Source organism: Natrix helvetica (assembly GCF_964273705.1).
Source record: "Natrix helvetica genome assembly, chromosome: 1".
Lineage (NCBI taxonomy): Eukaryota > Metazoa > Chordata > Lepidosauria > Squamata > Natricidae > Natrix > Natrix helvetica.
In genome coordinates this window covers 41392605-41411752 of record NC_138548.1, presented here as the reverse complement: position 1 = coordinate 41411752, position 19148 = coordinate 41392605, and the positions used below count along the sequence as shown (strand labels likewise).

The 19148-nt window shown below is 37.2% G+C and overlaps 1 protein-coding gene across 3 annotated transcripts in view; it reads left to right on the top strand.

The window, feature by feature from the left end:
• EML1 (EMAP like 1) overlaps window positions 1–19148 on the top strand; it is a 145734-nt gene that overhangs the window by 70917 nt on the left and 55669 nt on the right. The window contains exon 1 of one of the 3 annotated variants that reach the window (XM_081935782.1): window positions 13742–13957. The exons of 1 other annotated variant lie outside the window; for it this stretch is intronic. In XM_081935782.1, coding sequence (XP_081791908.1) covers window positions 13885–13957 — 73 coding nt within the window. In that variant the 5' untranslated portion in view covers window positions 13742–13884. Of the gene's footprint in view, window positions 1–13741; window positions 13958–14274; window positions 14704–19148 lie in introns of those variants that run through there. One more of the 3 variants, XM_081935784.1, reaches the window with a different exon arrangement.

Genomic DNA, 19148 nt, shown 5'->3' with positions numbered 1-19148 from the left:
GAAGGGAATGAAGAAAGGAAGCCTCTCACCATACCGCCGCTGCTTCCTTCAGAAGTACGTTGTCCGCTCGGCATGGAGCGAGACGCGTGCGCGCCCTCCAAAACTGCTCCCCGGTGCCTAGAACGAAGCGGAGAAGCCCCCACCAGCCGCCGCCGATGCAGGGGCCCTCCGCGAGCCGCTCCCTTGGCAGGACGCCTCTTCGGGGCATCCTGTGCCCCCCAGAAGCGGGGGAAGCCCACCGGGAGAGCGGGAGCAGGCAAAGGCTTGCCTGTTGCCGTAGCCGCCGGAACCGGAAGGCCGCTACTGCCATGATTTTGATGACAAAAAAATCCAAAATGTATACCCTAAGGGAAACCATGAGACTAAAAAGGAGGAATGCTTAGGGTCTATTACAGTAATCTTGTTTCTCTACTATCAATTTCCCTGTGGTCATTGCTGAGACATTCCTTAATTCAACTATAATGTTATGGGTTGTCTCAAGGCAAGTTCCCACCAAAAGAAATGGTCTCATATCTGTTTTAATTCATCCAGTGAAATTGGGAATATTTTAAAAGTCACTTTCATGTATTTATGCAATTCTGTGTTAATCTCTTGGAGAATTAATAGGTTGCAAAAGCACACATGGCCTTAGTCCCTGTTTTCAAATCTGTCTCTGTCTCTCTCTCTGTGTGTCTCTCTCCCCCCCTCTCTCATACTGTTTGCATCCAGAATCATCTGTATAGAAACTTTAGTTAACAGTCAGCCGAAAGAAGAAACAGTTCCATAATTACTGTCCTATATGGCAAGATGCTATGTTTAAGCACTTGCCAAGGCGCAGTAGCAAAACAGTGAAATGTCAGGATCACAAATAGTTTCCTCAGAGAATTACGGGTAGTCCTAATTTAATGACTACTTATTCAATGAACCTTCAAAGTTATGACTGTGGTGAATGAGTGGTACTTATGATGGGTCCTCGAAGTTCTGGCTATCCCAGCACCCGCACAGGGTGCAGGATTGTGAGCTTGTTAACTGGCTCATACTTACGATTACAGTGTCTCATAGTCACATGATCACTAATCTCAAACTTCCCAACCGGCTTCCCACAAGTAAAGTCAACGGGAAAGCTATCCAGGAAGATTGCAAGATGTTTTGGTAAGTTGCTCGCAGTCCCCCATACCAGGCAGTAGCTATCCTTAACCCAACAGCATCATGTTTCATAGGCTATGGCATACCTCTTCCACCAGAGGTGGTATTCAGCAGGTTCTGATCAGTTCTGGAGAACTGGTAGTGGAAATTTTGAGTAGTTCGGAGAACCAGTAAATACCACCTCTGACTGGCCCCACCCCCGTCTATTCTCTGCCTCCCAAGTCCCAGGTAATCAGGAGGAAATGGGGATTTTGCAGTAACCTTCCCCTGGAGTGGGGAGGGAATAGAGATTTTACAGTATCCTTCCCCTGCCACGCCCACCATGCCATGCCCACCAAGCCACGCCAACAGAACCAGTAGTAAAAAAAATTTGAATCCCACCACTGTCTTCCACCCAACAGCTGCCACTCCTGGCCTTGAAATCCAATGTATTGATTTGAAATGTATGTTTACATTCATAATAAAAAATGCCAGCTGCAAATATGTAAATAGATTAGACAACTTATTGGGATGGCATAGCTTTTTGTAACAACAAATAAAGGAGAGTGCACTTTCAATTTCGTAGCTGATTGTTGTTGATTATTACCATTTATTTTTTCAAGTAAAGGCAATTCAACATAACATACTGTATTATATGAGATAATGTGTTTCCTTTTAGAACCTGCGGGTTCTAAATAACAACATTTTTAAATGGATTCCTCAATGCAAATGGATAATGTGTGCTCACAGTGGTGGATTTACAGCATATAAATGTGTTCGTGTTGTATAATTTATGGTGCCGATTGATAATTTAACCAAATGTGCAGCTGTTCCCTTGAGATGTCCCTATTTACCATAATTGCATTGTGTCTTGATGAGAAAATGTAATTTACAATAATGTAAGAAAATGTAAAATACTTTTTATCAACCAGTATAATCCTTATTACTGAGTTTGTGGTGGTTGCTTGTCAATTTAATGACTGATCATATATCATTTCATGCTGGTTTTAGAAAGTGTTGCTTACTTGGGATTGATTTGCATAAGGATTTTTTAGAAATTGTAACTATAGCCATATAGTCGTTAGATTCACAAAACACACATGCCCTGGTTGCAAAGTTAACCAATTTTCTCAGTTTCCATAATAGCAGAAAATGTTAATTAAGCTTTAAACTTAAAGAAATATACATATATACTATCCCACTATTCTCTTTTGGGAAAAGTAATGTTAAGCAAAGTGCACAAAAAGGAATAAGAAACCAGAAACCCCAAACAAATTAAAAGCATGAGATAAAAAGAAAATAACATTGTAGTAAATCTACTTTACATCAATGCCTTTCAGCATATTGTTTATCCTTGTTTACACCATATCTATATCATTTCATACATTATTATTTATTCTTTAAATTTCTTTTCAGACTCTTATAAACTTCATCCAACCACAACTTCCTTAGTCTTGACTAGTCCTGCTCTTGACCCATTCATTCTTCCTTCATAAGTTTGTTTCACAATTCATTCCCTCTTATTAGTTTATTTAATTAAATACATTGTAAGAAGGTAGTGAAATGTAATGATCTTAGAATTATAACAAAGATGATTATAGGATACATAAGTTAATTCAGGCAAAAATAAAACATGAAATATAAATCCAAAGTGTAATCCTATGTATATTTATTCGAGTAGAGGTAGCACAGTGGTTAGAATGCAGTACTGCAGGCTACTTCAACTGACTGCTAGCTGCAGTTCAGCAGTTCAAATCTCACCAGGCTCAGGATTGACTCAGCCATCCATCCTTCCAAGGTGGGTAAAATGATGACCCAGATTGTTGGGGGGTGGGGATATGCTGACTCTGTAAATTGCTTAGAGAGGGCTGTAAAAGCACTAAGAAGCGGTATATAAATCTAAGTGCTATTGTTATTGCTATCCAGAAATTAGTTACAATGGCTAAAAAGGGCCTTATTTTTTAGGAAGTATTTATAGAGGATTGCAGTCCTTAGTTTATCAGTTTGCTGCATGATTATGTTGCCCACATCGGGCAAAATAATCTTAGGCGATGGAATAAGGAAGGAATGAGTGTTTACCCAGGATCTCATGCTTTGGGAGAGCTTGTGCTAACCAGACCAGCTTTCTTCCTTTTTTGCCCCTAATTCTTTTATGTACTTACATTCTGTAGCTTTCTTAAAATAATCTACCCCATGTGTGATTCTGGACTTAATAGATTCTTGAAAGGAGATGGTACAGGAACCTCTCTTTTCTACTCATTATATATGTCTTTGTAACATATCAGAGCTTTTTAAAAAAATACCCTCAGTATTTGTTGAGACTGCTATTCTCAGAATTCAGTTATAAAATGTATACACCACCTCGGTCCAACTGGATTCTACAAAATGTAGCTATAACTATAGCTAAACAACATTGAGGGATGTAATCCAGAGGTGAGATTCATTTACCTTCCCTACCGGTTCGCAAACGTGAGTACGCATGCACGTTCTCTTTCTTCGCTTGCAAGCGTCTTGTCTGCTCATGCGCACCGCCTTCTGCACATGCGGAGTGCTAGTGTATTATGTTGGGGTGGGTGGGCAGAGCCTCCCACAGCAGCCGCTATCAGTTTGCTCGAACGGGCGAGAACCGGCTAAATCCTCTGCTGCAATCCTGAAAAAAGCAAGTCTTGACAGAATTTTGAAGGACCAAAATAGCGGGGGCTATGTCCCACTCAGAAAATAAGCTTCTTCATAGGAGGAAAACCATTACAGGAACATCTGCCTTTGTATTCCTTATGTCACTGCGCATAAACAGTTCTGACTACCCAGACCAAATGGGTATACCTCAGTGATTCTCAATCTGTGGGTCGGGACCCCTTTGGGGGTCGAATGACCCTTTCACAGGGGTTGCCTAAGACTATCGGAAAACACATATTTTCGATGGTCTTAGGAACTGAGACACCAATTTTATGGTTGGGGGTCACCACAACATGAGGAACTGTATTAAAGGGTTGCGGCATTGGGAAGGTTGAGAACCACTGGTATACCTGATTAAGGAAAGGTGGTCTTTTAGCTATTTGGGTTTTTAAAGGTAGTGACTAGCATCTTGGATTGCACTTGGAAATTGGATGAATGCTCAACTAGCATGATCAGAGTCAGGTAATTCTATTTGCAGCACAACTGTAGGTCATCTTGTTTCCATTCTTGCTCAGAATTTTAAAAAATGTATTTCCCATTTATACAAAGGCATCATGTGTAGGAAATCTGCTCTAAAAATACTTACTAAAACACGTTTATCATAGTGTCACCCTTGAAATACCTCACAAAAGTCCTGGTGATTATATGAACTACAAAAATGGTAAATCTAAATGCAAATACAGGAATTAACTCATTTCTTAATTTATAATCAGATTTTGATAGTCTAAGTGATATGATGAGGATGTTTACTGTATTTAGCTTCAAGTATTTAACCGTTTTAAAGTATTAATTTGCATTTACAATATCTTAGAGCATACACTGAACTTAGTACTAATATTACATATTACATTACATATTAGCCACATTATACAATGCCTATGGGAAGATTTCTGCAGAATGAATTATGCTTTTGATGTCAAAATGCAGAAGAATATCTTTTGATATGCAGTACATAGTAGTTTTGATAGTCAGTCCTCTTGCAACATGGTTGAGAATAATGAGGGAAAAATATCAAGAAGCACATTTAGTATTCAGATGCTCAGAGCATATGAGTTCTGAAGAAGATGGTAGGAGCAAAATCCCCTTTGCCTTACAAATCAGAATCAATTATGCACTCATTCTAAGACATGGAAATGATTCTTAATCATTTTGCAATAGACTTTGTGAACTGTCTTTGGGTTGACAAAATATCTCAGCATTATTTGTGGTTTAATGTTTTGCACTGAATATATTTTAATTTGGAGGCTATGGTAGTCAGCAGTGGCTTTTCATTGAATTCTTCTGGAATTTGATGTGCTCCAGATCTATTAAATTTCAACTCCTTGAATTCTAAAAGTTTGAGCATACTAGATGGGAATTTAGGGAGGTAAAGTCCAACACTGTATAGAGGACACTGAGTTGTAGAATTGTTCGAGGAGAGGGGGCGGCTTATAAGTTGAATAAAATAAATAAATAAATAAAGATGTCCCAGCCTAAGAGGCATATGAGAGTACAGCTATCTATGAATATTAGGCTTGTCATAAAGATCAATCATAATTCTCAGCTAAAATGTTGCATAGCTGTTATTTAAATCAAATTAATAAATATAATCATGTCTTTGGATAATGGCTACTTATGATTTAAACTTTTTGGAAATTTCACATTTTACAACTACCTTGGGCAATCTGCTCTAATGTGGCTTTATTATCCATTTCCCCGATAGATAGATAGATAGATAGATAGATAGATAGATGGATGGATGGATGGATGGATGGATGGATGGATGGATGGATGGATGGATGGATGGATGGATAGATAGATAGATAGATAGATTAGATAGATAGATAGATAGATAGATAGATAGATAGATAGATAGATAGATAGATAGATAGATAGATAGATGATAGACAGACAGACAGACAGATAGACAGATAGGATTACTAATCTTTTGCTTTGCATTAGCATTATTTAAAAAAACAGAAAATAGCATTGGTATAAAAATTAATACCACAGCAAATAATCCAAAGAATTTTAAGAATCCTTGAAGGATAGTTTTACTCATTTTGGACTCTGTGTTTTAGATTATTAATAAAGCAGCTTATAATAAATTAACTTCATCAATGCAAGTGTTCTTTTGGAAAAATTATTAAAATGGAATTTGAAAATAATATCTATATTAAGATTACAAACATGTAAATGCCCAGATTAGATTATTCTTTTAAAGAAAAAACTTCTGTAGTTTCATTTATTATCTTTATTATACTTTTAAAATTTTTAATATTTTATTGATGTGTTGCATATAATGTGTATTTTACAAATGCCATGTTTTTAAATATATACATTAAGAGAAAATGCACTTCAAAATATTTATTTAAATGTGAGTGTAGACTGCTTAAATTACTGGTTATGTGAAAAAAGAATGGAATAAATGTTTCAGTGTGCTTGAAAATGACATGAACAAAAAGTAGATTGTCCCATTTTTTATGGCTCAAAGATAATAATCTCCCATTGTATGTTTTTCAAAGGGATGTGGTTTCAGTCAGATGGCTTCTGATATATTTTTTCATATAAACTAATTTGGTTTTGTACAAATCCACCAAAGTCATTGTTGACTGAATAATGCTTAATGGTAAGATATTTTAGTGGTTGTTTCCTAGTTCTCAGAGGTCCATTAAAATGCTTCCAAATCTATTACACTGCTGTGCATACTTTTAAGCATATTATTTCTCTATTTCATTTTGTGCTTTAGTAGTCTAACAAGATTACAAAGCATCAAGCAATCCAAGCAATGATATTACTGAACTATTTCTCCTTTTGCTTATCATGTTTCCAAAATTTGATATTATATACTGACATTCAAAGACTAAAACATAAAAGCCATTCTACCTCCAAAATAAAGTACTAAAATGTGCCCAAGTTAATTAGATAAGTTTTCTGTACATGATTTCAAAAATAGATTAGTTTATATGCTTTTTCTATTCAACAGTACGTCATATTAATAATATTTCATTTTTGAAAGCAAAGGCCAGTTGGCAGCCTATAAACCAGATTTAATGGTTCTCAGATTATGAACAGAGATCATTTATATATTTTATTCCTGCATTTATCCACAGACACAGCATATGTCTATAAATAAAAATAGTAAATGTTATTATTATAAGCCTAACATAAACCTTGTGTGTATTTCTCATCTTTCTTCCTGAGAATTTAATGTTATATACATAGGATATCTACCTAATCAGCCATTCAGACAATGACTAAATCAAGGCTTAATTAGCATCTGCAAACTACTTTTAGTGCATCTGTTGTGCATTATATTACCTTGAGTGATCCAATGTGCCCAGATGTTTTTATAATTAAGCCCTTCTCTCCAACCTTAATATGATGTCCTAGCATACACGAAAAGCAAAAGTTTGTATTAAAATATAAGATAATAGCACCAAAACCAACTGTGATGTACGATCTAGTCCCAAAGTATATAAAATAACATACATAATATATATGGTGAATTTTTAGCAGTAATATAACGGTATTTAAAGATTGGGTATAGTTAAGGCTGATGATAATAATTAATCTAAACACTGTATACACAAAGATCTCTATTCATATATCTCTGAGGCAGGCTTGCTGACAGCTTGATGTCAGGCCTGTATAACTTTTTTGTGACCTGGTTCTTTTTCATCATTATTTTTTATATTTTGCATTCTCAGATCATAAGGGATGTGCCCGTCAACAGTACAGAGAGCAGGGGGTACATTTTTTAGTTGTTTATCCCTTTTGTCTTAGGTGGTATTTATGGAGTGATTAAAGTTCCCATTTTGGCTCTTAATAATAGAAATAAAATAGGATCTGTTTTTTTCCAATCATGCTTTGCTGTTGGTCCCTCTCCTTATTAAGGAAAATGACATGGATGTAAGTTAAATTTGCTTTTAATTGTATTTACTTTAATATTGATTTTAAAGGGCAGCAAACAACTTAAGTGAGAAGCAGAATATAAGCAGAGAAGCAGGGTATGATTCAGACCAATCTAGACAAGTTGTTATGAGTTTTGATATGAAATAGCTCGAACAAAGTTTATAGCTTTCCATCGCTGAAGGGGGCCAACATAGTTAGTTCTGCTTGCTCCAAGAACGTTCAAAGACAGTAAAAAAAGGCTACACTGATTGTATCCTATGGGTGACATGACAGTACGAAGTCAGGTTAGATAATCTTATGATGGCAGTGGACCAATTTTATTTTGTCCCTTTCATTTCAGTCAAGGATATAAAGTTCAGAATGCTCACCTTTTTAAAAAAGTAAAATAGCTGCACTAGCCTATCTATAATTATCTGATAGTTTGTTATGATGCTTTGAAGCTTCACAATGCAGGGATTTAGTAGGTTGACCAATCTTAATATAGAGGAGCCATTGATCTGGCACTGCATTTTAAGATCTTAGACTGCCAGTGTCCACAGAAGAATGTATGTCAAAATAGTAGAGTTGGTAGTTACAGAGAATACTAATGATGCCTCATTTGTTTTATTCGCACATAAATGTGGCATGTATTAAAAAAGGGCCATGCTTAAACTACCACAACTGCCATATTTACTTTGTTGGGTCTTCCCCCATCCCTTTCCTTCAATATCACTATCTTAGACACAGGTATTTCCTATTTTTGCTAAATTCTGTTACACAGATGACAGGAACGATTCTAAGGACTTAGAGAGACAAAACTTTCCATGACTTTTTAAAAAACCATGGCACTATAGATAGTTGAATCAGCTTATAGCTCAGTTAGGAGGCCAAAATGAGCAGCTTGGTTTTGCATTAAAACAATTAAAAATAATGACATGTTCTTGCTTAAAGACCCTGAAAAGATTTGTCATTTCGCCATGCATTAGCTGTTCTCCTGGGCCAGCATCCTAAATATGTCATTCTTGGCTGAACAAATATTCAGAACTGTGAATTAATCTTTCCTTCTTTCTCTTTGTCTGTCTGCCTCTCTGTCTCTCTCTCTCTATTTCTCTCTCACATACAGAGATTTTGGCTAGTCGACTGCTTATTTTGTTTTGGCAATGATTTATGAATAAATGAATTCTTATTTGCCCTTGCAAATCTTACCTAGTCTACAAAATTCAGAACTCTAGACTCCACAGAAAAATAATTAAAAAATATAATGAGATATTAGTAAGGTGACCAACTTTTTTACAGTGAAAAGGAGGACAAAACACGTTTTATTGTCCAAAATGCTAAGGTGACCAACTTTTTTACAATGAAAAGGAGGACAAATAAATTGGAAAAAATATATTGTAAATAAAAGAAATATTTTATTCATTGCAACAATAATACACTAAAATATGATATATGCATAATAAAAACATTTGCAACATTTTATATTGTAATTATGCTTACATGCCTGTTAATTATTATTTAAATGAGTACTTTTCTATTGAATTAATATTTTTTGTCAATGTATCATCTTCTAACAATATATTGGAAATATCTGAACAAGAAATATCCTTCATATTGAATTTTACGGCAAGTGCTGCAGCTAGAGTATCAACATTCAATCTCGATTTCCCACTTGTCCAAAAATCATTGGCAATTGAAAAAAACTCTTTCAACTGCTGCATTAGTTCCAGGGCAGCACAACGTAAATTGAACAAGTATAAATAAATGTTCACATGGAATATGTTCATTTTTGAAATGGCTGAAAATATCCACCCATCTTTTATCAATTTCAACATGTTGACTTTCCCATTGTATTAATTTTTCAGAATTTAAATATACATTCAGTCTTCTAATTTCTTCAAAGAGACAATTGTCGTCTATTTTAATGTCTAGCATTTCTTTAGGTAAAAATTCAACACAAGATTCAATATCTGTTCAATATACTTGCGATGAAGTAAAAAAAACACCATTAAAAACTGTTTAATAAAATACGTCACTTAAAGCGCAACAGATTAGCCTTCAAATATCAAAAAGGAGGACATGTAGGAGGACACTTTTCGAGGGAGGACAGAACTTACAAAAGAAGGACTGTCCTCCTTAAAGGAGGACGGTTGGTCACCTTAATATTAGAGCATGTGGTATCTTGGCTGAGCTCAAAAACGTTATGGACAAACAGTCACTATTACTGCAGAAGCCATGTCCACTAAAATAGGATGTCTCCTGCAACAGCTATAAGAAGAATCATGAAATTCTGTTCATGTTAATGGTGAAATGTCCCAAGACTTCCATGTATGTATTGGTGTGAAGTAGGGCTGAATTGCATCTTCATTGTTTTTCAACACTGTGATCTATACTGGTTGGCATGACATCAAATATGGTTAAGATGAATACATTACAGGACTAACCCACAAAAATATAACACTAGCTATGTACCTCTGAATCTGGAAATGGAGTAGTTTTTTTTTATGCAGTTAGAGTAACAAAGTGAAACAAAGTGTGTTGAGGGGAATGGTTTGATTGATTCACAACATGCTGATGGAGAGCTAAACAAACTACTTCATTTACCAGAGTCCCAAGGCAGTTTCTACATCACAAATAATCATCTAAAACAAGTGGCCTGCAACCTTTTGGGCAACAGGGACCAGTTCCACGGAGAATGGTTTTTCTGCAGGGTATGGTTTCGCATGCTGCCTCCATCCCACGGATGGGGCTTCACTTGTTTGTGCGGACTGTATGTACAACACATACAAAGATATGTTTAGCAACCTGATTAGTATACTATGTTTTAGAGGAATTATGGTAACAAATAAATAACAGATATATCTAAATGTTTGACTTTTTTGATGTTTCAGAAATCATCTTGATAAATGGCATAGTTCAAAGGAACTGTTCTGTTCCTCTAATACTTTCTCTATTCAACTTGAAAATACCTGCTTGTATTTTATTATATATTATATAAGTGCCAGTTTAGTGTAGAGAATAAGGCATCAATGTAGAAACTGGGAGATTGTGAGTTCTAGTCCCATCCTAGACACAAAGCCAGCTGGGTGACCTTGAGCCACTCAACTTCTCTCAGTCCTAGGAAGGAGGCAATGGCAAAAACCACTTCTGAAAAAGTCCAAGCAGTTTCTGAGAATCCGACACGATTAAACAGAATCAAAAAATATATTTATTATACTATATTTCAAAGACCTGAAGGCTACAATCCAACAAAGCCTCAGCCTCATGAAACTTACAATATAAAATGTTTTTGATTAGCAAAAGATAAGTTTTGCAAACAGCAGAAATCAGAAAGCTCATGTATACCTAAATGTATCCTTCCCTCTTTGACCTTTAATTTTGAAAAAAAAAAACAGGAAATTATTAAAAAATAAAAAAAAATGTTTAAATGGCCTCTTCTCATTACAATACATGCCAGGGCTGCTAGGTAGACTTTTTACAACAATCTACAAGACATCGTGTAACTTCTTTTATTCTGATTTACTGTCTAAACTCAGATACTGTTATAAGTCATTTTATGAATTACTGTGCAAATCCAAACAATTGTGGATTATTCAGTTATGATAAAATATATCAGTTTAGCAGAATGTTTGATTAAGATATGTTGCTTGATATATCCAGAATATATCAGTGTTCTTAAAGAGGGGTGAACTTTATTTTACTTTAGTTACTTTGGTTTCTTCCAGTAGTTTGGACTCTGGCCAGAAATTTTGTTCCCTATTACCATACACCAGGGGTGTCCAAACTTGGGAACTTTAAGACTTATGGACTTCAACTCCCAGAATTCCCCAGCCAGCATGGCTGGCTGGGGAATTCTGGGACTTGAAGTCCACAAGTCTTAAAGTTCCCAAGTTTGGACACCCCTGCCATACACTGTAAAAGTTGAATAGTTTTAGCAGTTTAATAACTCTCAACTGTTACATAGCCCAATATATACACTCCAGGCAAATTTATCCAGACATACCTCCTGAGTTTGCTTCCTTGTGTGAAGTTACAGACTTTCACATAAGTAGCCAGGAAAGCCAGCTAGTGACCTTGGGTCAGTCATTGTCTCAGGTGGCTCAATTTACTTCACAGGGTTGTTGTGGGGAAAAAGAGGAGGAAGGTGTCCTGGATATATACACCGCCTTAAGTTACCTTGAGTATGTTCATGTGAAAATAATAAAAGCAGGATACAAATGAATACTATAAAAATAAGTAAGACTAGAATCTTTATATTTGGAATAAGGAACACTAAATGTAATGGGACTTTCTACTAAAGTTGTTGCACATGCATTCAATATATGCCTCTGTACAATTCTTGATTTTTTTTAAATTGTTACGTGCATCAGGATGTTTCAAACTCTGAAAAAAAAATAAGTACTTCCTATGGACGATCACTGTATACTAAATACTCTCTACAGAACTTTTATTGGTAAAAAGTCGTTTTAAAATAATTTTGGATTTCCTCCAGCTCTTCATGTCGCTAATTACAGATTTCCTTTTTAGCATCAATTAAAGCTGTAATAAGGCCGAGTAAGTAAAAGCATTTGGGTTTGCACGGCACGGTTTGCAAGTTGAGGCCCACTTCTTTAACCGCAAGGCCCTTTTAATTATTTTGGACTTTCTTGGATGGAGGCGAAAACTAGACGAGAGTCTTACCGGCCAGTTTCAGAAGCATAAAAAAAAAAAGGGGGGGGGATTGCCTAGCATCTCCCAGATTTTCAGAAGCAACAGGCAACATATTCTGCTCTTCGACCAACATCAGAAATGACTGCTTTCCCTCCAATAATATTTATTGATTGCATCGCTCCGCCCTCGGTAATCTCGCGGTTGTGCCATATTTTTTTCCGCCAGAATCCCTTTTCCCCCCTCTTTTCTCCTTTCACTTTCTCTCTGTTGGGCCTCTTGCCGTTTCCCGGACCTTCCACAAATAATCGCCAAATTTCTTTCCCGTTTGTTCAGGCTTCTCGCTCCCGTGTCCTTCTTTTTGAAGGCGGGGGAGGGGCTGGAAGGAACACCCTTCCCATGGCAGGGCGGGGCAGAGAGCTGCAGGCTGAGAAGGGCGTCGTTTGCAGTCGCTAAAAACCGGAAAGGTTGTTTCTGCCTCTTATCAGGAAGATCAATGTACAAAATGATGTGTCAGGGTTGAAGGCTGTTGGAATTTATGGTTTCTCTCAATAGGGAGGCAGTAATTCCTGTTAAGTGCTGGGAGCGGTGCAAAGGCATTCTGCACATGCTTGGGAGCCCCGTTTTTTCTAATTGCCCTTTCATATTTAGATGGATTCCGTTTGACAGCATCTTCTACACTGCAGCACATGCATGCGGGCAGCCTGCTGTACTTCGTGTCCCAGGGATTGCCTCTTTTTTTAACTGTTTCACTTGATGGGAGGGAGGGAGCAGGGAAGAGCCCATTCCAGAGAATCTCTCACACATTCCCTCTTTTTAAAACTTCGCGTCGGCTATTTTGACCCTTGCCCTTACAGAAGAGGAGGTCTCCTTAAAAGCGCGCCCTATTTGTGGATCGAACAGCCTTCGGATCACCACCCGGGTAGTTTGCAGGTACCTGTTAGCCGTGCTGTGGGGTCAAGGTTGGAAGCGTGATTAAAGGCTGGGTGCCTGCGAGGCACCTCTTTATCTGTGCCTAGGACCCTCAGATATGCTTTATGCAGTTACCCTTTTCATCTCTCAACGAGCTTGGCTTCTTTCCTTCGGAAAGAAATGGATGGCAACCTAAATTTGGAACGAAAGGCTCGCCTCCCTTGAACAGCAGGGTAGAGGAAACGTGGTCCCTGTTTCTTGCAAGTCGCGAAGAGTAACCGATCACAACTTAGCTTTTTAGACAACAGGCGACTTTTATTATGCCTAACTCCCCCCCCCCAAGACCCGGAGAGGCAGCCCCATTCTTCCCCCTCCCCTTTCAGCAGAGGAGAAAAGCGGCGGCGGCGGCCCAAGCCACGGTGGAGTGAATGCGTTGTCATGGCAACTGGCAAAGGCAGGCGGCAGGCCGGCCCCAGCCCCAGCAGCCTTTCCTCCGCTTTTGCACTGTGTGGGTGAGGGAACCGGGCGCCCGAAAGAGCAGAGAAGAGCAGCCCGAGTTTGACGCGAGCGGGTGGGGAAAAGGAGGGAAGAGAGCCTGGAAGGAGCGGTTTGGACTAGGGCTGGGGGGCCGAGGATCCCAAGCGGGCCGAAGAGGGGCGCGAAATTGGCTTCGGGATGATGATGGAGGACGGATTCTCCAGCTACAGCAGCCTCTATGACACTTCCTCGCTTCTGCAGTTCTGCAATGGTAAGGGGAGGAAAGTAAAAGAGAGCGAAGCGTGCATGCGCGCCCGTAGAGCGAGGATTCGAAATCAAGGGCCGCTGGGGTGGTGGTGGTAGTGGTGGTGGGTGGGCATCGCCCTGAAGTCGAGCGGCCGGGGGGGGGGGCGGCTTCGCTTTTTTTGCCTGGCGAAGATGGGCTGACTTGGCAAGTGGGATGGATGTGCCGGAGAAGCTGGCAAGGAGAACCGCCCCCGCCAAGCTCCCAGCTTTCCTACTTGGAGAAAGGATGGGGCCTTTTCGGGGCTTTCTCTCTGTTGATCTTTAGTTTTAGGTTAAGGGGAGAACCAGCATTGGCTTCACCGCCACGATCTTCTGCCTGACCGAAAGAAACGCTGGGTGTTTTAGTTAGCTTCACCAGAAGGCGAGGGAGAGAGCGAAGAGCTGTGCCTGCCTCCGGAGACATTCCCACTACAGGGTTGCATTGACGGGTGCCTGATAGAGGATCGTGAAGATTATGGAAAAGAAAGTAAAACAACAACAACAACGTCACCTTCTATGTGTATGGAGGGAGGAAAGCAGTTTTTATTCCTGAGTTTAACTTCTAGGAACCGCCCCGCGATTAAATGCTGGCTTGATTGACGTGTTCCCTTGTTTCACGGTCTTTAGTTCTTAAATAAGCAAGGCAAACATTCACAGTTGTAAAGAATGTGTGTATATATGTTTGTGAATCGTATTAAAAGATGGTCTTTGAAGTTTTATGTAATTCGGATGGTGAGTTTTGTTCGTTGGCATACTGCACTGCATGAAAGATTTATGGTTTCTTGTACAGTTATTTTTAAAGTAAACAAAAGTCTTGAGATGGAAAATATGTTGGTTTCCAAGCTGTGTAGTTTCTGACCTGTTTCTTTGAAAGTACATTAAACCAAATTGTGTTTGGAATGGTGATGTAACAGAACGCAGCTTAATTTACAGGAAACTTTTGCAATAAACATTTAAGACAGAAGACCCTTCCTGTATTGGACTAATTGGATAATATATTAATGTATAGTTTGTCAGTTGTACAATAGAATCTTTTAAAAATGGAATTTAAACAATTTGTAAACATCCTAACTCAGTATTGATAAATAGGAGTTACATGTGAATATATACAGCGTGGTTTTGCTGTTCACTTAGAAAATCTTTGTGATTAGAGTATAAATTTCTTTGCTTGAAGAAATTATAATAGATTACAGTGTAGTTCACATATTATTTATATTTGTGTTTGTAAAAGTAAGAATTATATAAAATAGCTTATTTATATTGGACTTACTTAGACTCTATTTTTGGCAATGATATAAAAAAACAGAAAATTACTCTTTTAAATCAGCTAAAACTTGGGATTATTTAAAGCAATTTTTATACTGTTGTGGAAATTAAATATTGGGTTTGCATCTCTTTTTCATTGTTTGCATTTCAGTCTGTAGATATATTTAAAATCAGTAAAGTTAAGATCAGTAAATTATAGTTTTGGATAGGTAAAACTATATATCTATTGCTTTCAATAGAAATTCATCTATGCCCTTTCCCCGTGTGAATTTAACTTTATTAGGATTTACTTTGAGGAAAAGATGTAGAACTGGACTCAGCTTGCTATCTTGGATAGATCTATCCAATCTTGATAATATAACTTCTGTCTTATAAAGTGGAAAGTAGAGCTAAGGTTCTATAGAACTTGTTTAAAAGGAAGATTGCTTCTAAGTTATGTTAATGCTGTACTTCAGAAGAGTGTTCTAGTTATAGAAATGATGTGAGAGTAATTGAGTGCATATGAATATTTTATAATCTAAATAAGGAAACTTTTGCAGAAGTTAGGAAAACCTGGACTCTTCAGATATTGTAGATACAACTTCCACCTTCTTTCACTATTGACCATGTTGGTTAGATAGTTCAGTAATGTCAGAGCACAAATACCTCTAGATATTGAGCAAGTAAATGGAATGTTGCTTATTCTCTTTAGGGGATTAATTCCACAATCAGGATTCTGCTACAATAAAGATCATGCCTTGCTACTTATTTTGATAGTGTCATCTAATGAAGATTCATAAATTGCATAGTGGCTAATGAGAAATGGGTTCTTTTCAGGTGTTCTGGCCATAAAGTCTTAAGGTTTGTTAGACTTTATTTTGAAGTGAAAAGAATTTTGAAGGTAGTATATTTAGAATAAAATCTTCAGAAGTAATGTAGACTTGCAAAATATCTGCAAGTTGTTAGCCTGATATTAAAAAGTATATAAATCCCACAGCACAGTGGCCACAAAAATAAACAGGATTGGCCTCAACATCGCCATCTGGAAACTTCCAGCCAGATAGGATAAAAATCTATTCAAGTCAGACATGAAAAACTACATACTTCCGAAAACATTTTGTTGTCTTAGCTACAATTGGATGAATTAACATACTGCTTTAAGTCATAAACCACAGTGCTTGGATTCATATAGCTTTTGCTAAGCCAAATTAGACACTCTGTGTCATGACATAGCATTGTGAAGCAACTTGCTATGGCTTATTCACTAGACCAGGATTAGGAAGTAGTCACCTAGCAAAACATTTGACGAATATTCCATGCCATGCTAATTAGCAAGGTAGTTAAATATTTTCTGGATCTCATAGCAAGCATATCAGTGGGTGGTTTGTAAAGCCATGAATACTCAAAGAATGCTAATCAATGGTGTCTTATCAAATTTGACAGAAGCATCAAGTAGACTTCTACAAGGATCGGTCCTGGGACCTGTTTTTCATATTTTTAATGACTTGGATAAAGGTGGGAGAAAATTTCTCCAATTTACAACTGACTAAAATTGGAGGGAATAACTAATAAACAGAGCCAGTTTGCTGTAATGTTTAAAGTATCAGGCTAGAAATTAGGAGACCACAAGTCCTGCCTTAAACAAGAAGCCAGCTGGTTGATAGTGCTCGACTTACGGTACCAACATTTCAATTAGTGACCATTTGAAGTTATAACTGCACTGAAAAAAGTGACTTATGACCATTTTTCAAACTTAACAAATGTTGTAGCATCTCCATAGTCACATGATCAAAATTCAGTCACTTGGCAACTGACTCATATTTATGACAGTTGCAGTCCTGGGGTTAAGTGATCATCTTTTGCAACTTTCTTACAAGCAAAATCAATGGGGGAGCTAGATTCACTTAACAACCGTGTTACTAAATTAACAACTGCAGTGATTAACTTAACTGTGGCAAGAAAGATCATAAAACGGGGCAAAATTCACTATTGTCTTGCTTAGCAAACAGAAATTGTGGGCACAATTGTGATCGTAAGTCGAAGACAACCTGTATAAATATCTGTAAGTTAGAAAAACAAAGTTGGGGTCTTTCTGGTGTACCAGTTGCCTGCTGTGTGGCAGAATCTTAAGCAGCTTGATCTTGGATGACTTTAAGGTTCTTCAGAACTTTAAGGTGCTCGGGGACCAGTTTGGATGTCATTCTAGTAACAATGAAGTTTCCCAGGCACTGTTGTGAGCTGAATTTCAGGATCCATCCCTCCAAACGTCAGCATATGCACCTGCTTGCCAATCAAATTTATATTTATTCATAACATCAAATATCAGAACATACTTTAATAGTAATTTTTATTAAAAATTGCAATTGCAGCAATGGAAACTCATACAAACTAAAAAAATAAAAGAATAGAAATGTAATAGAAATGAAAGAAAAAGAGAAATATGGTATATAAAAGAAATATAAAGGAATGATTTCCCCTATCACAAGTATAAGCAATTTTAGTAACTTATTGGTTTCTCTTAAAATATTACAAATGAAGAAGAGATTCTTCTAGCCCATCTCTTTTGGGTCTACAAAATTAGTTGTAAATATGGCACTTGGCTTAAGCAAATACACAGAAAGTGTTTCCCTGCTCCTACCACTGCATTTGAATGTCTACGGAGATTCTCAGTCAACCAGGTCATGATTTCCCAAAGGTGTTTTTTCAGGAGGCAAGTGGATTTTCTTGTTTTTTCTTTGAAGATGTTTCGCTTCTTGGATAACGGAGGGATGGAGAGACAGACAGATAGATAGATGATAGATCCCACTTAGTTTGCCAGTGATCATATTCTCCTTCCCAACTCCAACAATAGATTTTTCTTTTAAACCTATTCAATCTTTTATTGCCCAACTTGCCTTTAGAGTACTATGCATGTGAGAAACCTTACCTACTCCAGCTAAATGCTTTACTAGATTATTTTATTTCCTTTATCTGTCTGGGAGATCATGTGACATGCAAACAAGGCTTAGCTGTTCTATTTTGTCACACACTTGATCCAGGTAATTTGGGGCCCAATCTGTGAAGTGGTCGTACATGAAAGCTCACTTTTGCCTCTTTGCAATCATGTAATTAGATACACAAGGCATAACCACCACGTTAAATGCCTCTAGTCCAGTGAAGACTGACTGCTACTCCCAGGGTTAAATTAGGCTGATTAAACTGATTCACTTCAGGGATAGGGACAAGGTAGTGATTAAAATAGTAATGTAAGTGTCTTAAATATTTTATTTTAGCTCTGTGGAGTATGTTGCCATTATTTTTAATTCTAATATAGGGAATATAAACAGGAATGGGAGCTTGGGAAAGCACAAGATTAAAAAAAAGTAATATGAAAATTAAGAACCATTGATGAAAAGCACTAAAAAGAAAAGGATATTATGATTCTAAACAATTTACATTATAAACAACTTAAACTAGATCAGCTTACAAAGATTTAATGTGTCATTGAATATTCAATCTTAATGTTTCTAATAATTCTAATAATTTTCTAGTACCAAATTGGGACAGTGAATAAGTAAAAGCATTTGAGGAGGAGTCTAATTAGAAGCTGAAGAAGTTAAGACTAGAAATATTTTGCCCTGAGCCTAATATGGATTTAGTAGCAAAATTTCTTGCTGACAGCACATCATTTCAGTTAATCAACAATTACTGTCAGTTAACATCAAGTTAAAAGAATCAAAATATGTCTTGGAATAGCATTAATGGAAACAGAGAGGAATGCCCTAAGGAAATTGTATTAAATAACATCTAGTTATTCCTTATAATATAAGGGGGGGGGTGATATAGATGAGAGTTTGATAATATAATCTGTGCTATTTATTGCTATTGATGTTGCTCATGCTTTTGCTAATGAATAGTGCTGATTAGTGTGTTCTCACCACTAGTATCTTGGA